Source organism: Sciurus vulgaris (genome assembly GCF_902686455.1).
Source record: "Sciurus vulgaris genome assembly, chromosome: 9".
NCBI classification, from domain to species: Eukaryota; Metazoa; Chordata; class Mammalia; order Rodentia; family Sciuridae; genus Sciurus; species Sciurus vulgaris.
Window position 1 is genome coordinate 8656165 of NC_136469.1, and position 22074 is coordinate 8678238.

The 22074-nt window shown below is 36.7% G+C and overlaps 1 protein-coding gene across 4 annotated transcripts in view; it reads right to left on the reverse strand.

Moving 5' to 3' along the window:
- Positions 1–235: 235 nt before the first annotated feature.
- Positions 236–22074, reverse strand: part of MFSD8 (major facilitator superfamily domain containing 8) — a 31187-nt gene continuing 9348 nt past the window's right edge. For 2 of the 4 annotated variants that reach the window (XM_079153687.1, XM_079153688.1), the window contains exons 4-12: positions 17181–17421; positions 15901–16014; positions 13680–13824; positions 12651–12706; positions 9891–9999; positions 7482–7616; positions 4307–4410; positions 3979–4226; positions 236–1114 (exon numbers count right to left, since the gene is read on the reverse strand). In XM_079153687.1, the coding sequence (XP_079009813.1) occupies positions 878–1114; positions 3979–4226; positions 4307–4410; positions 7482–7616; positions 9891–9999; positions 12651–12706; positions 13680–13824; positions 15901–16014; positions 17181–17421 (1389 nt within the window). In that variant the 3' untranslated portion in view covers positions 236–877. The remainder of the gene's footprint in view (positions 1115–3978; positions 4227–4306; positions 4411–7481; positions 7617–9890; positions 10000–12650; positions 12707–13679; positions 13825–15900; positions 16015–17180; positions 17422–22074) is intronic. The other 2 variants (XM_079153689.1, XM_079153690.1) reach the window with 2 other exon arrangements.

Sequence of the window (22074 nt, forward strand, 5' to 3'; positions counted from 1 at the left end):
GGACACAAACAACATGTCTGGCTCAAGTTTCTAACGTGAATTATTAGCACTTCCAAGAAAAAAGTAGTGTAACTCTACTAAAGGTCAAGAAATCCATTTTGACCTCTAGATCCTCTTTGTTATTCAAATATTAGCACTTTTCTTGCTCACATATCGATTTAGGGTTTAGTGAAATACTGAACTAAAATGAGACAGGTGCGGTCTTAGAATAAAGATTCATACAAGGCAGGTAGGGTGGCAGGCATGCTGAATGGAAAACTTAAGCATCATGATTTTTATTTCATAAGGAAATGTAAGAAAAGAAAATGTTTTTATAAATAAAAAGTAGTTGTCATTTTTAAAAATTTCTTTTTAGCTGTTGATTGACCTTTCTTTTATTCATTTATTTATATGTGGTACTGAGACTTGAACCCAGTGCCTCACACATGCTAGGCAAGCGCTCCACCACTGAGCCACAACCCCAGCCCAAGTTACTGTCTTTTAATTGAAATATCTCTTTAGGCATAAAATTTCTATAATTTCATTCTGTAATACAGCTGATTCACATGAACTCTCCTGGTTCTCCTACAGATATTCTCATTATCTAATGAGTCTGTATTCAGTAGTCTTACCCTTACAGACCACTGTCACTCGCTGTCTAGGTCATGAAACCCCAAAGGGCATTGTAAGAATATTTCATTTTGGTTTTGAGATACGGAAATCATGACCCAGAATGTTTTCTATCTCCTACAATTCACAATTATATGTAGAATCCCCTCTGTTAGTCAAGTCACATGTTCTTGCTTTTCAAAATGGGCAGTGTATCCACAGCTCATATCTGGTGACTGGTTCATGGCAATTGTGTGGCACAGCCTTCAACTAGGAATCACCACGCAAATCAAGTATGCCCCACCACAGTCGAGCTGCTGTCGCCCTGACTCCTCTCACACCTTACAGAAAAGGGAATGAGTCTCTTGTAAACCGCTCCCAGGAGCGAGATGGCGAGCACCACCATTCCACACACAAGGCTGAACGCCCATCGCGGCCCCAAGTAAGTGTACACGTGGCTGATGAACACGGGCCCAAGAATCCGGGCGCCACTTCCAGAAGCCGTCAACCAGCCCATGTACACGCCCTGCGGGACAGGCAGGAAAATACGCAGGCTTAGTTATTTCAGAGCATAACAATCACGAATAATGAAATTTGTTCATATTATAGTCAGTTAAAACAATTTTTTTTTTGATGCTGGGGATCGAACCCAGGTCCTCACGCATGATAGGCAAGCGCTCTACCACTGAGCTATGTCCCCATGTCTAAAGGAACAACTTGGCATCAGCTGAAGCCCTGGAAACAAGGTAATTTATTCATACTAATTTATTCATACACCTTTTAAAGATGACATTTATTTTATTTTGTACCTGCTGAGTTAGGGGTATATATATATATATAGACACATATATATGTGTGTGTGTGTGTGTGTGTGTGTGTATGTGTGTGTTTATAATATAGTTTCACATTTTTACAACATTTGACAATAAGTATTATTCCTGCTTAACAAATAGGAAGCTAAAACTCAGAAATGTAGAAAACCTGTCCAAGAGATGTGAAATTGTGTTTGGTACCCAACTCTGTACCGCTTGATATCATAATGCCACTCCTACAACTACGTAACCCAAACCCTAAGCCACAGAGTCTCCCCATAACGTTTAGTGCAGCATCACGTCTGATAGCCCCAAACTGAAAACTGCCTAAATGTCCACAGTAGCTTCAGTAGATAAATTATGATATAATTTAATAAATGGAATGTTGATCGGTTACTTAAAAGTATAAGGTCAGCATAAGAATAACATCTATATGCACTGACATAGAATTAATAACATTAAGTAAAAAAAATTAAGATGCAGAAAAACTACATGTATATGTAATTTAATTTGTTTTATCCTTTTTCTAAAGACACTGGCTGTTTGAATAGGCAAAGAAAAATATACTGAGGGTACAAATGAAGTTAATATCATCTGACTGGTTCAGTGAAGCTAAGGGAAATTTTCATTTTCTATTATAAACATTTTTAAGTAATTTGAATTTTATTATAACCATCATATATTGCTTTTGTAATTCCTTTTCTTTTCTCTCTCTTGGTACTGGGGATTGAACGGAGGGGTGCTTAACCATTGAGTCACATTCCCAGCTCTTTTAATTTTCAATACTGAGACCAGGTCTCACCGAGTTGCTTGGTACCTTGATGAGTTGCTGAGACTGGCCTTGAACTTGTGATCTTCCTGCCTCAGCCTCCCGGGTCGCTGGGATTACAGGTGTGTGCCACCACGCCCAGTGTTTTTTTTTTTTTTGAGATAGGGTTTCATTATGTTGGGCTCAAGTGAACCTTTCTCAGCTTCCGCAGTAGCTGGAATTACGGGTATATGCCACAGCATCCAGCTTATGCCTTTATTATTAATTTTGAAAAACTGAAAATACAATCTTCAAGGTAAAAAACAAACCCAGAGTTGAAAGTGTAGTTTATTGGCAGAGCACCTACTACACATCTTGAGGCCCTGGGTTCAATACCCAGCACAAAAAAATGCCCTGAAACCAAACAAAATAAACAAAAACCCTACCAAACTTTTATTGGCTCTATAGCTCAAAAACACAGGTATTTAATTTGCTTCTCCTCTCTGATTTCAATGAAGAATGCCTAATTTCTGCTCTGAAAATGTAAAGCTATCAGCTTAATTTTAAAAGAGGTAGATAGTATTTTTATTTTGTGGTCAGGGCTGGCAGTGTTGCTCAATGGTAGAGAACATACTTAGCATGTATGAGGCCCTGGGTTCAATACCCCGAACTACAAAAAAAAAACAAACAAACAAAAAAGAAGACAACAACAAAGAAGAAAAGTTAGAAGCAAAACCTAAAACTAGCCTAAATGTATATATAACAGCACAGCTGAGTATGGTGGCGCACACCTGTGATCCCAACTACCCTGGAGGCTTGGATGGGAGGATCCCAAAGTGGAGGTCAGCCTCGGCAACCTATCATGATCCTGTCTCAAAATATAATCAAAAGGCTGGGGATATAATTTAATAGTAGAAAGCCTCTAGGTTCAATCCCCAATACTGCAGAAAGAATAAATGAATATGCATAATGGAGTATAATGTTTGCATCAAAATACTTCACTAAAAAAAAAAATCAAACGGCATGCAAGAGTGACCACAACATTGTATATTTTTTAAAGTAGATTACAAAAATAGTATCCATCCTATAATCCAATTTTGTGTTAAACACACATACCCATTCACATAGGTCTAGATTGGAAATAGAAGTATAACTTCAAAATCTTAGTAGTAACTGCCTCTCTGATAGTTTTCTGTTTGCTTCTATATTTTTTCCAATTTATACAATGAATATGAAAATGAAAATTCTTATTTATTATTGCAGCTCTGGGTATCGAACCCAGGCCTTATGTATGCTAGGCAAGTGCTCTACCACTGAGTTATAACCCAGTCCATGAAATTCTTACTTAAAAGTTAATTGTGGGCAGAGAGTGTATACAGTTCAGTGGTAGAGTGCTTGCCTAGCCATACAAAATAATAATAGTAATAATAATAATTTTAAAATATACATAGTCATTGTAAACTTTTAAGATAGTTGAACTCTTCATCTCTTAGTAATGGCCTCTGGAGTCACAAGAAATTAAGCCTAGATCCAAATCTGGCTATCAATTATAGCTCCTTTATTGTTGCCTAATTTCAGGAGTTTCAGAAATTTATGCTTCAAATTTTTTTCAATGAAAATGATTTTAAGCTTATTATCAATGGCATCCTAATCACATAATGTTTGAGTTCTAATTTAACATACTGTTTGTTAAGTTTCAGCAAATAAACCTTATGAATACTTCACAAAAGTTGTTTGCTTTAAAAATTTAAAATACTAATAAATATGGTAAGAATCCCCCCAATGTGCTACCAGTACATCTCATAATTGCACCTCAGGGAAGCTGCTTACCTGAGGTTTTGGTCCTAGAATTTTTGAATATAATGTATAAGACATGACATTACAGGCCGGATAGCCTATTCCAATCAGCACACCTGCTGTGAGGAGCTGAGCCAGATGGATTACCGGGGTGTAGAGGCACCAGGCTTGCTCAATTGGGCAACCAACTGGCCCATCATTATGATCTTCTTTTGCAGACTTCCAAAAACCAACCACAATCTCCCCAAATGTGGTATTAGGGATTGAATTATTATGTAGGTCTGCAAAAACAAAATTAGTATGGTACATGACTTGCAAGCTCTAGCTAAACACCGGAGGATAATGCTACAGAATTACGTACCTTCCCACTGTATTTTGGGGAACTGACTTCCCCAAGGTAACAAGATGAAGAAGCCAACCCACACAACGATGAGTCCGCCCAGGAGAAGAGCTCGCTCACCAACCCTGTCAGAGAACAGAAATTCTGTCACTTTAAAATGAAACATCATAACAAAGTTCCATTACTTTTATAATTAAAAAACTATAAAATTTTGATACTTTTAGTGATACATATGAATGGGATATATGATTTCCCACTAAAAACAAGACTTCTAGGAAAAATAGCCAATTTCACATCAGGACAGGAAATCCAGAAGTTGAAACTAGAAATTTTTTCATTCCAGAAAGCACAGAAGCTATCAGTGACTACAAAATCATGAAAACAGTACTCAGTCAACTTGAAGAAGTTGGTCAAAAACTTAACAATATGAACACCAAAAAAAAAAGGGGGGGGGGGGAGACTGACTAAAATACTTGAAAGTGTTATATCTATGAATTCATACTGTCTTTTTTTGTGGGAGATGGGTACCGGGGATTGAACTCAGGGGTACTTGACCACTAAGCCACATTCCCAGTCCTATTTTGTATTTTATGTAGAGACAGGATCTCAATGAGTTGCTTAGTACCTTGCTTTTGCTGAGGCTGGCTTTGAACTCACGATCCTCCTGCCTCAGCTTCCCAGGCCAGTGGGAATACAGGTGTGCACCACCACGCCTGGTGAATTCATACTATCTTAAGATGAAACACTGGTCACTTCTTGAGGATGCCAGAGAACCAACTCATTATTTTAAAAAACAGTTAATTAAAGAAAAAAATCAAGCATTTATCCTTTCTTGTGCAAACTGTACTGAATCTCACAATAATCAGAGTTGGTGAAGGAAAGGTTCTCTCAGTAGAAAGTATTCTAGTAAATAAATGTTTTATGGAATTAAAATACAGTTGTCCCTCAGTATCTGCAAGGACTGGTTCCAAGAGCCCCTTGAGGTTACCAAAATCCAAGGACGCTCAAGTCCCTCATATAAAATGGCACAGTAATGGGTAACAACCTACAAACGTCCTCCTCTATACTTTAAATCAACTCTACGTTACTTATAATACCTCATAAAATATAAATGCAATGTAAATAGTTGTTTAGGAACTTATGATGAGAAAAAAGTTCAGGTTCAGTGCAGATGCAATTTTTTTCTGAATATTTCTTATCTGAGTTTGGATAAGTCTACGGATGTGAAGCCTCAGATCTGGAGGCAAACCGTCAGCATTTAACAACAATCCTTGGATGGGTTCAGGGAATGATCAATGGTGACTTACATCATAAGGAGAGAAAAAGAACACGGTATGTTTCTTCTGAGGTAAGAACATAACACCACCTATAATCTTGCCAAAAAAGGGAACCCAAATCTCATTTAGCTTCTAGCTCTAAATACACATCAGTTTTCAAAATATAGTAAACAAAGGGATGTTTTAAACACTAGCAAGATCCAAAATGTGGAAACTACAATGCAAACACTCTGGCCTCAATTTGTAAGGGGGAAAGATAAAAACTGGGAGGAAACCAATCAGTTAAGAGATTGAGTCAGGGGAGCAAACTGAAAAAAAACTAAAATCATGAGAGGCAGCAGAGAAAACACTAACACTGTCTAGATATGTGACGATTTTCAGAAATCACTGTTCACTTTCTAGATGTGATGATGGTGTTAACATTAACCTTTATAGTTAATGAAATAATTTATGGAAGGTACGAAATGATGTCTGGTTTCAGGTTCAAAATAATCCAGATGCAGGGGAAAAAAGTGCAGAGTAGGGGGAGATAAAGATGAAACAAGACTGCCCAAGAGTTTGTAATTGTTGAAGCTGGATAATGGATACTAGAGGTTCAGTGCATAATGCTATCTAGACTGCTCTATATGGAAATTTTGCATAATAACAGTAAAATATGTAAATAAAACCAGAGGCTACTAAAAGCAAGCAAAACTAACATTTAAAAAACAAAATAGAAAACCCAAAAGCATGCCATCACCTTAGAGGACCAGGAGGCCTCTCAGCTTTCAGACCTGCTCTTCCTTTCGCCGTTTCTCTAGTTCGACGTGGGTCAAACTGGCCTTCTTTCTTACTTGTTTCTGAAAGACCCACAACTCTGTCTTCTGGGAGAAGGGAGTTGAAGGCCATTGTACAGCTGACTCCAGCTTCACTGAGTCATTTCTTTGTTTGTTTAATGGACACAATACCTTTATTTTACTTATTATTTTTTATGTGGTGCTGAGGATGGAACCCAGTGCCTCACACATGCTAGGCAGCGCTGACCCCTGAACCACAGCCGCAGCCCCAAAGGTCTTCCTAAATGTACCTTCCTCAGTCCTGCCTTCCTTGACCACTCCCCAGGTCTGCCACCTGCTTTCTTCTTCCCAGTGCTCACCACTGCCTGACTTCACACTGGTGTTCACCATCCCCCAACACAAGTCCCTTGAAGGTACACAATTGGATATTTCATAGAACCGTGTGTACACAGCACCGTTCTACTTTTGCAGCAAGATTTCCACCTCCACAGCACCCTCCATCGCCCCGACCCTACACACAACTCATTATCTGCTGCCTGATTTTAACAAGCTTTAGAATGACTCGGTCAGTTAACACCCTGCATTAGAGCTGGTGACTGAACTTCCCTTCACACAGGCATTTCTCCCAGCTTGTGCTCTTACACCTACACTGTCCTAAAGCAGTTCTTCTAAACACAATAATTTTGAGAAATGCTATAAACTGAATTTGCCATTATGATATGATCTTTACGTGCTAAAGACTTAAATGTTCTAAAATCAATTAGTTCATTAATCTTAACCAGACTTTTCCAAACTTAACCACCGAATCATTTGTGTTATATAACATGTTACCACATGGCCGGATAATGTCTTATGAAACATGTAAAACTTTTAGAAATATTTTTTTAAATCATAACATACAAAAACAACATTAGTAGACAATTATTTGCTTTGTAAGTTATTTTGCTTTACTGAAGATATGCCAGAGTACAGAAATATTGTGCTTAATAAACTTTTAAATCTCAAAACCTCCAAGAACTACAACTAATACATGAGAGAAAAGCTTTAAATTATTTTAGAACATATTCATTTACATTGTTAACTCTGTTTCATGTTTTGATTTTTAAAAAACAGATCTGAAACAAAACCAAAGATATAACTTACTTTTTGGAAAGTAATTTAACCCCCATGAAAATAACAACTGCCTCCACTCCAAGAGCAGCAAGTATTATTCCATTGTACAACACAGCTTGTTCTTGAGTCCAGGCATACATATCCATTGTCAGTGGAGTAAGTATTCTAAGAAAAACAGAAAATAAACCATTCTTATTTTACTTAAATCACACTGTTAAAATGAAGTATAAGCGTTAATAATAACACCTCCACAGTCAAGAATTTGTATCCCTTTTAACAATGACAACAGACCTACCTACATTATAAGTAAGAGTGAATAAACACATCTTAAGCACACTTTATTGCTACATACCTAAGCTTCCCTATTTGTTAATATTTACTTTACTTACATAAGTAATATAGCTGTACTGCAAAAAGTCCAAGAAACAGGAAAAGGAATTAAGCCAAATCAATCATAACTCCTACCATTCTAACATAACTAAATCACCATGATTATTCTTTGGTTTAAGAGGATCTCTTTTCTTAGTGAAGCTTTGAATTTGGAAGGCTGGGGCCTGTCAGTGACTGGCTTTCCTTTAGGGGTGTTCTTTCTACATGGTGACCAGTGTTCCCCCTTAAAGAACCTCTGCAAAAGTAAATTTTTAAAGTTGCCATTTGTATATGTTGCAAGTTCTCCAGACTGTTCTTATTTTTTAATAAAATAATGTCTATTATTTTAATTATCTAGTGCCTTTATAAAATAATGAATAAACAAATTATACTGCTAAAAAATAAATGGGCTTAATTCCAGTGCAATAAAAATAAATGGGCTTAATTCCAGTGTAGTGTTGCTGTTAAGTATAGGAATCCACTGGATTTTTTTCTCTTCATCAGTCTCTCTCATCCCTACCTTTAAAAGTGCATATTTTCCTCCCTATCTCTGAATATCTCTCTTCCTTTATATGACTGTCTCCTTCCTTGCCAAGCTTCTCTTCCCACATTTTTCCTCCTCCTGTTAACTGACTACACAATGGAATTTGTATTTAAAACATTTTTTTTAAAAGAACAACTTTAAAATCAGGTAAGGTGACAGAAAACTGATTGGTAGTTTCCCCAAAAATTAAATATGAAAGCCTAGTGGGGTGGCACAGGCTGGTAACCCCAGCAACTCAGGAAGCTGAGCAGGAAGCCAGCTTTAGCAATCTCAGCAAGATGCTGTCTGCCATAAAGAAACAAAGGGGTGGGGATGGAGCTCAGTGGTGCAGTGCACCCCAGTACACCCTAAAGCACTGAACGCCAAGAATCAAATAGATATTTATACATCAATGTCCATATCAACATTATTCAGGATACAGAAAGTGAAAATAATCCAAGTGTCAACAGATGATGGATAAATAAAATGTAATATATACCTACAATGGAATATTATTCAGCTTAAAAAGTTATGATACATGCTACACATAATGAACATTTACAACAGCACGGTAGCTGGGCTGGGGATGTGGCTGAATGGTAAAGCACCTGCCTCGCGTGTGTGAGGCCTGGCTCAAGCCCAGAGCCACAAAAAATTTAAAAATTTTTAAAAAGCCAAAACAACAGGAAGACAAAAGGAAAACACTGCGTGATGCAGTTTCTCTGAAGTACCTAGGGCAGGCAGTTCCACAGGGACAGAAGGTAGATGCGAACAAGGCTGGCTGGAAGGTGATGGTGGGCAAGTTCCGCAAAAGGACGGAGGCCATAGTTGTGCAGCCTCGTGACTCTACAAATGCCACTAAACTGTATTCTTTAAAAATAGCTGAAACGGTACATTGTGTTATGTATATTGTGCCATAATAAAAAAAGGCCCCCCAAAAAAGATGAGCTAAAATCTTCATGTACCTCAATAATTTTGAAAATAAGTACATTAAGCAAATTTACAAATACTGACATAAAAATGTCAGTGTATTTTGAAAAATGATAAACCAGGCTGTCAAATGATAGCATGTCTCCTAGTTACACAGAAAAAAATGTTTGAAAAATATACAAACTGAAATATTAGCAGTGGTGACTTCCACAGGAAAGAGTGGATATGGAATGCTAAAGTTGTACTATTTGAGATTTTTACAAGAATGTACTATTTTTATAGTTTAATAGAAGAGTATTTTTAAAACGAAAGGGCCATATGATAAATAAAAGTCAGTGAAGCCTAGTAACAAGAAATTTTATACTATTTTTATGTTTTTTTCACAATTCAGGATTATATACACCTATAATTACCAGACTGAACCCTACATACATAAATATGGAGCTACATAGCTTGAAGTTAATGAAATCATAAAATTTATATGCATTTTTTATATCGTAAGAAAAATATACCCTACATAAGATTTTTTACAATATTTTGTATGCTTAATTAACACTGCATTAAGAAATACAGATTAATAAATAATTTGATTTAGACGAAGATAGAATAAAACTTACGTTTCGAAAAGGGCAAATATAAATAAAATCACAAAAAAGAGAACATTGGTGGCCACAACAGCAACGTGATCAATATTTCCTTGGGAAACCTGAACTTCATCTGTTCTTGCTATAGGTAAATAAGAAAAAAACTATATTACCTATATATCTAAATTTTTCTTAAGACCCTAAAGTAATGTAGAAATTACATATAACTGAATCTGTAAATAAACATCATTTTTAGGCTTCAAAGCAATTTAAAAGTCACGGGGTTTCTATGACAGAAATATTTTTTCCCCCACAGTACTGGGCGCTCCATAACTCACTGAGCTACATTCCCAGTCCTTTTTATTTTTCATTCTGAGGCAGGCTCTCACTACCTTGCAGAGGCTGGTCTTGAACTTGCAATCCTCCTGCCTCAGCCTCTCCGGGACCTGGGGTTATCACAGCACCTATTCAGAAACAATCGCTAAATAGTACTTAAAACTACTCTTTAAATGGTACTAAAAAGTGAAGTCAATTTTTCCCTCCAGGAGATATACTTTGTTTGGTTTTGTTTTTTGGGTGTTAGGCATCAAGCAAGCAGGGCCTCGGGCACGAGAGGCAGGCATTTCTGCCCAGAACCACATCCCCACAACACACTTCAATTTTATTATCTTTAGGGAACATTCTCTTTAGCATCTCTAATCAAAATATATGTATTTTACAGAATTTAGCAATAAAATGATATCAAATTCTGTTATGAATGTATTTATTTTGTATTACATAAATTTGCTTCAAATTTCAGTTGATTTTTTCTACCTTACTTAAATCTGAAACTTAAAATGATTTCATGAAGAATGAAAATAGTTTTACTAAATCAGTTCCCAGTTCTATGATTCACTTCAATGGATACATATTTTTAATTTCAATGTTACAGGAAATTAGTTCCATAAAAATTCTTATGTCATTTTATGACACTGCCATTTAAAACTTCCTGTTATTTATAGTTTGCAGAGAAATAACTAGTATTTGATGGGGGTTTTATCAAGTGGGAAGAAAAAGTAAGTGTAAAGCCTTCTCATCTTGAACCATGCAGTGAAGCTGCACACCCAACGAAGCTGTTCCCAACACCAAGAGGTGCGTGCCGCCATTTACATCCATCCACTCATGCAGACCCATCACGCCGTTTTGTAATTCATCCACATACCCAGCATAAGCCACGTGAGTACGTAAGATGTGTCATTTATGTATGTTATTTTCCGTGTATGTGTAGTCACAGGGGAGGGGTTTGTACAACTCTCCTATGACATAGTACACATCCTATCATTTTTTAATGATGGAATCTGCCTTTCTACCCCAGCATGCTGGAGAAGGAGATCCTCCTCCAATAAAAAGTAGATCTGGAAATAGTCTACTGGACTTGGGGGAATTAAGCAACTTGAGATACCAGCATAGGCTGGAGACCTTCCTCTCTTCTAACCATGCAAAGAGAACTGGTCACCTTTATCTAGACCCTCTTCAGTGTTCTTAGAGCCCTTATACTATTTTTTTCTTTATTTTCTTCTTTTTTTTTTGGTGATACTGGGGATTGAACCCAGATCCTCAACATTCTAGGTGAGCACTCTACCCCTGAGGTATATCCCCAGTCCCCTCGTCTATTTTGGATAGACCTCCCTGCTTTTCAATCACTACCTAGAAGGCAGTCTTGACTTCTTCAAAACAACTATCAGCTCTGCCCCAAGCCGGAATGGAATTTACCTCACACGTGATCAGTGTCCTGCAGCCTCCAAAGCACTGCTTCAGTGGCGAAGCTCAGAAACACTGTATCCTAGGTTGAGCCATGGACTAGAATTTTTGAGGCAGGTTGTGCCTATAATCCTAGCAGCCTGAAACACGGAGTATTTAAAGTTCAAAGTCAGCCTTAGCAACTTAGTGAGACCCTGTCTCAAAATAATAAATACAAAGAGCTGGGGATGTGGCCCAGTAGTTAAGCACCCGTGGATTCAATTCCCAGTACCAAAAAACAAACAAACAAACAAAAAGAATTTTGGAAAAAGACTACATTAATGTATTCATTTGAATTCTGTGTAAGTGGAAATTACCATCCCATGATAACCTCTATAAACTAGACTATTTTAAAATTGATTATGGGAGTTCTTATCAGGTACTTTTTATTCAAACATGTACTGAAATTAAAAAACAATTTTATATGAAAGTGCTTGGCAAATTTTCCATAGCTTTAAAAACTCAGTGAGGGCAGGGACCAAGCTGCAGTTTAATATTGAAGGACATTCCCTAAGGAGGACAGTTAGCACTTAAATAATGGTTTATTTGGTAAAATATACCCACTTACTAGATTGGACATTATTTATGAGGCAAAGAAAGATCTAAAGGATGAAAATGTAGATTTACAAAGTATAATAAAAGAATAAAAATTAAAAGAGAATCCACATCTATGATTAAGATTAAGAGAATAAAGAATTACTTGAAACAGAAAGGTACATTTAGTAGCAAAGTTACTGAAATCACTCCAAAGAACTTGAAGATTTTGGAATTTTGGTTGTTTGAAAATAACACACAACAATTCTTAGCAATGGTTTTAACTTTGCCAACATGAGAGTCAAATAAGAGGTATCAGAAATTTTCTTTCTAAAACAATCAATTTAGGTACCTTTCAGTTTTGAAGATCTTTCCCAAACACCCACTGTATTGTCCTCAGAAGAATAATCCAAGTAAACAACAATCATTAGAAACACTTTGGTAATGTCAAAGTAATTTGCTCAAATAGGTGAATAGTACCTTCTTCAAAATTAATATTTTTACACTGTCGTCCTGAATCTTCTACTCGGTGTTCTCTTAAGAAGAACATAAATATCATATTTAGAAAATTATTAATACAGAAATAGTGCAAATTTAATTCTAGCTTTCTATTTTTTTACATTCTGATATAGTTTCCTTAATGGTTTCTGAGTAATGAAATTACTACTATCAATAACAACCAATAAACTTAAAAAAAAGAACTTATAATTCATATCATACTAACTATAAAATTTAAAAAATACCCAAAGCATCCAAAAGCATATGTGATCTACTTTAGTTAGTATTTTAAATTTTCAGTGATCTGAATCATTAGTTATAAATGCTTTTGGACAACTGGATGAAGTACTCTAAGAAACAAAGTTAACAAAATGTCTATAATTGTAGAAAATTTCTTCTAATATAAGAGACATACATTCTAAGCAATTTGTGTATTTAAGGCTGAAACTTATGCACTCATCTACTTAAAATGTTGCTTCAAGTCATTCCCTTACTTAGAAACACGTAGTTGGTAAACCAAGACAAACCTTGAAAACAAAATTAATAAAATTTAATTTAAAAAAAGACCAAATCTTGAACCTTCAAAGATCTTCATAGACTATGCTAATTTATCAAGTTGTCTACTATTATAGTTGCCATAACTACATAATTTAGCTAATCAAAAAATGTGAACATAACTATAATAAACATCAAAAACAAGTTAAAGAGTAGGCCCAGCAGCTCATGCCTATAATCCCAGCAGCTTGGAAAGCTGAGGCAGGAGGATCTTGAGTTCAAAGCCAGACTCAGCAAAAGCAACGTGCTAAGCAACTCAGTGAGACCCTGTCTCTAAATAAAATACAAAATGGAGCTGGGGATGTGGCTCGGTGGTCAGATGCCCCTGAGTTCAATCCCTGGTACCCACCCCCCCCCAAAAAAAAAGAGTTCATAGTGATAATTCTCTGCCAATAATGACAAATCTCATTAAAATTTATAATCTATGAAAGTAGCTCATCATCTCTATCTAATTACCTTAATACAGTGATGATCAGAATGATGTTTACAACTCCCAGGAAGGCGCTAAGTAAAACTGGTGCTGTATACATGTTTACCTGCAGCTTAATCACATCCCACGTCACGCCTTTTTCTCCAATGAGTGCAAAACAAGTCTGAAATACTTATTAAAATAAAATGCACACAAATGAATTATTATATGGGAGGCAGAGGCTTAAAGAAAAGCAAAAGACATTTGTCTCAGAATTGGAAATGACTTTAAGGAATCATCCATGTACACCACGCACTCTTCACAGGGGCAAGAAAACTGGTTATTGATTGGGGGTGGCAACAACAATTTACTTCTTCTATGTGTAAAGCACATAAAAATAGATGAAGAGGTGTGGTATTGACATTTCATGGGTTTAGAGTAATTGGGGGAAAAAATGTCTGAAAAGGCTCCTTAAGGAGAAAGAATGAACAAAAGGTTGAGAGACACTGACACACGTGCATCCACAAAGGACTACGTCTAAGTTAACATATCCATCTCTGTGTCTCTTTTCTGCTTTTCTTTGTTGGGGGTGTAGGGCAGAGGAGTGGGGAGGAGTGCCAGGCATGAACCCCAGGGCCTCAAGCATGCTGAGCACATGCTCTACCACTGAGCTACACCCCAGCCCCAGTCTCAATAAAAAATCCCCACAGGAAATTTAAATTATACAATTTCTTCAATAAATAAATTATAAAAGTTTAATCAGTTTCATTGAAAGAAAGAAAACATCATATTTTAAGTCAGATATTTTAACTATTACTATGTATATGTACCTAAGTTATATATATTTGATATCATTTAAAATTTGATCTGTGGCAAAACTGGGCAGCAATGGTGCTGGTGGTTTGGTCTGCTAACCATCTGCAAGTGACCGTAGGGTGAGGATGCGGTCAGATACGGCACTCCTAAGAACAGAGCTGAGCCTACAGCAAGCACTCACTAAAGGGACCATTGTTGAGTGGCTGCCGCTGAAGAAGCCATCAAATCTCTTCGGGCTTACATTTCCTTATCTACAATACAAACTGTTTAAAAGAGAATCCTTCAAACACTTTGAAGGAGGTCAACAATATTTGAGAACTATGTCTATACCAGGTACTGTGCTACATATGAGGAGGTAGAGTGAAAAATAAAAAGACCCAGACTATGTCCTCCTGAATTTTACAATACAGCATTAAGGTTCAATTCTCCATTTGTGCTTATATTTGTTCCAGAATATTAAACCAAAATATTAGCCCATGAATTAAATCCTCTTCTGTTGAGCCTTTTTTAGCTAAAGAGAAGGAAGTAATGGGAACTGAGGAGGTGGTGAGGTGTTAATGATGAAGTAAACTGAGTTAAGAGTCAAACTGATAATATTCATAAATGTAATCAATAGGCAAAGCATGGGTCAATTACATGGTTTTTCAATATTTTCTGGGTGTGACAGTACACACCTATAATCCCAGCGACTCCAGATGCTGAGGTAGAAGAATCACAAGTTCAAGGACGGGCTCAGCAATTTAGCAAGGCCCTAATCAACTTCACGAGACCCTATCTCAAAATAAAAAATAAAAAGGGCTGGGGATGTGGCTCAGTGGTTACACCCTGAGTTTAGTCCCAATACCAAAAAGAAAGAAAGAAAAAAGAAACAAAACACCCCAAATGAAAAACATTTTCATTTTCTTCAGACTTGGAAAAGTCTTAAGGGTATAGGCAAAGGGCTAAATGGTAAAAAAAATCACCTATAACTTCCCTCAAATCCTTTACTAAAAGAATTCTGTTTCCAATGAATGGAAAAAATAAACTCCTGCAAAGATGTCAAATGAAATTGATTATTTGACAGAATCAGAGTTAGGTTTGAACCCCAAATTTCCCATTCATCCTCTGGGTAACCAATTTTCTTAGACTTTCTATGCTTTAGCACCCTCATCTATAAAGTGGGACAAATAGCACTTAATTTAGAGAACTGGTGTCAAGGTAAAATGAGTCTCATGGCCAGACCAAAAACAGTTGTGCGGCTGGGTACATAGCTCAGTGGTAGAGCACTTGCCTAGCACACATAAAGCCCTGGTTTCAATCCCTAGTACTGCAAAAAAAATAAATAAAAATAAAAATTTAGTTTCCATCACTTTCCCATCAGTTAGGAGGTTTTACACTGGATTACATTTATCATTTAAAACACAAAGGTTTCCCCAATTCAAACTTAAGTCATGACAAGTGAAGAGCACCTACCTGGACCTAGAATAAACCCTAATGCTTGACATGTGCTTGTATTGGCCATAGAACTTGTTCTTTCCTGAAGGGAAGTAGCACCAGCAATATATGATCTAACAACGGCAACATTTCCTAAAAAGAGAGACAATAATCCACAATAAAAGAAAATATCTTCAATTTGTAACTCTGAACTTAATTTGGCAAAAAAAAACGTTGGTCAACATTATGGTCACTGCTTCCTCTTTATGATCATACAAAGCATTTAAGAAATTTTAATTGAACAAATGCATTAATTAATGGAACAGTACTTTTAGTAATATGAAAACTGTTTTGAATGAATAGAAAAATGGCATTATAAAATTATCAAACTTTTTTCATTAAACACTCAGAAAGCTCTGAGTGAATGGCATACTACTGGTTGCTACAACTGTTTTTATTTGTATCTATCTATTTACTGAGACAGAATAGTGCTAAGTTGTTCAGACTGCCCTTGCACTGGCAAGCCTCCTGCCTCAGCCTCCCAAGTAGTTGGGACAAGAGGAATGCACCACATACCAGGCTTACAACTATTTTTAAAGGAATGGTGTCACCAACTCTGCACATATAGGCCTGTGTTATATGAAACAGGAAAAAAAATTCACTAACAGTTCACCTCAAGAGTTTTATTGAGTGCGTGTGCTGGGGGCACGACTTAAATGCTTGGGAAATTAATACAGGAGGATCACCAAATTCAAGGCCAGTCTGGGCAACTCAGCAAGACTCTTTCTCAAAACATAAAATATAAGAGGGGCTGGGGAAGTAGCACAGTGGTACAGCAACCCTGCATACAATTCTCAAAACCACAAAAAAGTTACCGAGCACTTATTACATTCAAGAGACTCTGCTAAGAGCCAGAGAAGATTAAAAAGTATCATAACTGTCTCTAATTGCAAAAAGGTTACCATCTGACTGGTAAGAAAGGATAAAACCATGCAAAACCATAAGCAAGTACCAGAGACAGGTCAGAGAAGAGGAAGATTAAGGGGTAGGGTGGTGTGAGAGTGCTTCGTGTAAGAATAGAAATTATCTGCATCTTGAAGGATAATGATGGGAACAAGGGTGAAAACCTACAGGTAATGAAACATAGTGAGCAAAGGCAAAATGATAGGAAAAGATATTTATCTCTTTGTAGGACAGATGTGGGTGCTGAACTGTTAGACATTAAACTAAGAAGGAATGAAGCCAGGCAAGACAGGCCCGTAAATGTCAGGATGAATGTGAGGTTGACACAATCAGACACAGACATACAAACACATTACCTGCTCCAAACCCCACTAATCCACGAGCAGCCAACATGTAATACTTATTATGAGAAGCCGGAACATGGACATATGAATAGAGGCAGTTGGCAGCCACCGAAATAAAGATGGAGACGATGAGAGGTTCTTTTCGTGGCCTATGGTTAGACCATAAACCAAATAAAGGTGAGGCCACCATTTGGCCAATACTAAATGAAGCAATAACCCAGCCCAAAAAACTTGCATCAGCTGTCTGATCAATCTGCAGAAAAAATAAATACAATGATTTAAGAATTGTTATCCAAGAAAAGCAAAGTTTAAAGCCTAAATACTTCTGTCTGACCATGTAAGTCTTTCTATTAAAAGTAAAAACAATTCTAACATAGAGGTTCTATAACTTTATTACAGTAAGGGATTCAAACTTCTGACAATACAATTAAATGTGCTAACAATCCACTGTTGGAAACAATGAGGTGCCTCAAGAAATCAGGCACAGTGGCACCAGCCTGTAATCCCAGACCCTGGAGAGGCTGAGGCAGTAGGATCATGAGTTCAAAGCCAGACTCAGCAACAGGGCGATACCATCTCTAAATAAAATAAGGCTGGCGATGTGGCTCAGTGGTTGAATGCCCGAGTTCAATGCCTGGCATTCCCCACCACGCTCTAAAAACAGAAATCAAACACGTGTTCCCAAGTGGGTGCGCAAGGCACACGATACCTCTGACAGCCAGGTCTGCTACAGAACAGGGCCCGCAAGGCGCCTGGGTGGGAGTTCTCCGGTTTACATACCACGGCAGCGCAAACCGGAATCCTGATTGGAGGACTCGCGGTACCATCTAGATGATTGGCTTATTTTAAAATTAGGACGGGCAAAAGGGAAGGGCTGTAATTAAAGTGGCTACAAGTGGATCCAATTAAGTCTGAATACTATATTCTGAAAATGAACCACTAGACTTTCTGCTTGCACACAAGGAAAATGTGATTGGGGAGCTTCATCTTTTAGAATTATTATTGAAAAAAGTGGTGCATAAAAATCTTGTCAAAAAGATATTTATACTTTATGTATAAATGTTTTACATATGTACATATAAAATAAGTTCATAAAAAAGAGCTATTCCTTTTTTTAATTTCTTTTAGTTGTTGATGGATCTTTATTTTATTCATTTATTTATATGCAGTGCTGAGGATCAAACCCAGTACCTCGCATATCTGAGGCAAACGCTCTACCACTGAGCGACAACCCCAGTCCCTATTTCTTAATTCTTACAAATACAATTCTTTTTTTTTTTAATATTTTTTAGTTGTGATGGAACTTTATTTTATGTATTTTTATGTGGTGCTGAGGACCTAACCCAGTGCCTCATACATGCTAGGCAAGTACAATGTTTTAGATTTATGCTATCCCATATAAGCTAAACAGACGTTAGCATGGTAAATCTTTTTTTTTTTTTAAACTGGGCACAATGGTCAGATGTGTAAAACACAAAAGTTGACAATTCTCTTATTAAAATTATTACTAATCCTTCCTTTCAACATACAGGGTTAAGGATTCTACCATTTAAAGAAGGTTTAGTTTTGGTTTTGGTTTTTGTGCTACTGGGGATTGAACTCAGGGTGTCATGCATGCTAGGTACATACTCTACCACTGAGTTACACCCCCAGCCCTAAAGAGAGTTTAGGTATCATGGTAAGAGAGGGGGAAAACAAACAACTAAAATTCAGAAAATGCAATACTTGCAGAAAAATAGAAAACTTTCATTTAGGAAATGGACTGTGAAATAAATCAACATATACAGTAACTTGGAAAACAAGAAGCATTAAACTTTACAAAATGAATTTAAACAAATACAGAAAAACAACTTAAAATCACAAGCTAGGTGTGGTAGTGCATGACTTTAACCTCAAGGACTCCAGAGGCTGAAGGATCACAAACATGAAGCCAGCCTCAGCAAATTAGCAAGACCCTGTCTCAACACAAAAAATAAAAGAACTGGGAATGTAACTCAAAGGCAAAGTGCCTTGGGTTCAATCTCCAGTACCATAAATAAATAAATAAATAAATAAATAAAGTTGGGTACTAAAGTTCAAAACATTTTGTTTTCTAAAATACAACAGTACTGACAAAGTCAAAGTTCTAGCAATGTTAATGCTTTGCTAGAGAAGTCAGAGGTGAATATGTGTGTTTCAAAGCTCCTCACCTATTATCTTGCAGATTACTGCTTACATGTAACATAAACTCTGTAACAAAAACTTGTGACAGGCAATAGGGATACAAAAAAGATTAAATACAGTCCCTACCATTAAGGAGTTTCCCAACCAGGTTCTACTTATCTGCATCTGAAAAATCCCCAGTGGCTGAGAAAATAATATGCTTTAATTTGTTTTTTGTTTTGGGTTGTTTTGTTTTGTTTTGTACTAGGGATTGAACTCAGCCATTTAACCACTGAGGGACATCCTCAGCCCATTTTATTATTTTTTAATAATAATAAAAGACAGAGCCTTGCTAAGTTGCTTAGGGTCTCAGTAAACTGCTGAGGCTGGCTTTGAACTTGTGATCCTCTTGCCTGTGCCTCTTGAGGCACTGGGATAATAGGTGTGCACTGCCACGCCCAGTTGCTTTAATCCTTTATCTGTCAGGTGGGGATAACCTCATAGTTATTATAATTAATTGAGTCAATATATGTACAGTGCTTAGGAGCATATCACTATATTATATGCACCTAGTGACTTACTTATACAATAGAAGGACAAATATTTCTTAGTATTTTCTTTTACTAATGTGTCAGTTTTTTTTTTTTTTAATCATGTTACATTATTATAACTCATCAACTTCCTGGCATAATAAAATGACCTATCACTCTAATTCATATTCTGGGTTCCGAGAATGTGTCTTCCTGGAGATCATCCCCACCTTTGGACAACACAAACTAAGGAATCACTTCATGATGCCTGTCCATCAGCAGGGGCCAGGAAGTACATATTCAGAATAGTACCAGTTTCCTTTTGAACAATTTACTGTTTGTTTGTTTTGTGAAGGGAAAGTCTAGCCTAGTTTTTATCCTTCTGACAGATGATAAGCTATGTAATATATTGCAACACTATCATAAAAGCAAGATATCTTGCAACATACTATCATAAAAGAATTAGTATCCTGAAATTCAGAATTTAAAATGTTCACAGTAATAGTTAACCAAACTGTGGTTAAATCAGATTTTCATTTAGACAGGCGTGGCTCTGCCATTTTCAAGCTGTGTGACCTTGGGCAAAGAACTTGTCTTCTCAGCCTAAATTCTTCATGTGTCAAACAGGACTAACACAGTAACCACCTCCCGGGGTTGCTATGAAGATCAAAGATGATGAAGGTAAAAGGCTTAGTACTCTGCCTGGTACACAAGAAGTTCTCAATATCATTATGAAATTTATTGATTAAATTGATACTCATTTTGGCATAAGTTATATTTGTATTGCCAAGGACCAGTTATCAGCTCACATACTCAATAAATTTACCTTTAAAAAGCTGTCAAATGTCTAGAGAAAGGTTTGTAATTTTCCAGAATTCAACATATTATGCTGAACAGTCTTACAAACGCTCTTTTGAGACTTTTTCAGGCTAAAAAGACTAGATAGAAGAGAAGTAATTTTAGCAGAGAAATAGTTGCTCCTAATTTGTTAAATATTGATTAAATTCCAATGACTATGCCAGTATGGAAAGAATGCTTTGTGTCATGGTAATAATTTTTTATTTAACATAACTTTTAAAATTAACTTCTAGGGTCTAAGGATATGGCTCAGTGGTAAAGAGCTTACTGAGCACATGCAAAGCCCTGGGTTCAATTCCAAGTACCAAAAAAGAAATGTATGCTACATTTGTCACGGATGATGATACATTAGTATTAATGAAAGTCTGTACCTTATTCAAATTTCCCCAGATCTTACCTAATGACCTTTTCCTTTTCCTAGATCTCACCCACATTTTATTTAGTCCTCATGTCTTTTTAAGACTCCTCTGGGCTCTGACGGTTTCTCAGACTTTTCTTATTTTTTATGACTGACAGTTTTAAAGAGGTCTGTCTGGCTATTTTGCAGAATTGGGATTTGTCTGATGTTTTCCTCATGATTAGACCAGGTTATGGATTTTTAGCAGGACAGCCATACATGTGCCTTTATCAGATGGATCAAGGGTACACACCACCATGCAATGGATAGCATTCCACGGTACAAATGCACCATAATTTGTTTCTCCACTCACTGACTCAAGTATATGTTGTATACTTCAGCTTTTGGAAATTATAAATAAAATTACTACAAACATTACGACGCAGATTTTTGTGTGGACATAAATTTTCAAATCAGTTAAATATCTGGAAGCTAACTGCTAGATCCTATACTAAACTATATTTAGGTTTGTTAAGAAACTACCAAGTGGCTGTACCATTTTGCATTCCCACCAGGAACCTTTGATAGATCATTTTCTTTTCTTTCTTTCTTTTTCTTTTTTTTTTTTTTTTTTTTTTTGGTGGTACTAGGGATTTAACATGCTTTACCTTTGAGGTACATTCCCAAATCCATTTTTTATTTTATTTTAAGACAGGGTCTCACCAAGTTGCCAAGGTTGGTCTAAAACTTGTAATCCTCCCGCCTAAGTCCCCAAGTCTTTGGGATTACAGGCATGTGCTGCCACACCCAGTCAGATTTATATTGAAATCATCTGACCATTTTAACAACCTAGTAGGGAAATTAAGTAAGTTCTCAGTAAACACAGTGTTACTAAACTCCATGGTAAGTGTTAATGAAGCCAGGTGCAGTAGTGCATACCTGTAATTCCAGCAACTCAGTAGGCTAAGGCAGGAGGATCACAAGTTTAAGGCCAGCCTCAGCAATTTATACCCAAAACCCAAAACCAGAAAAACAGGGG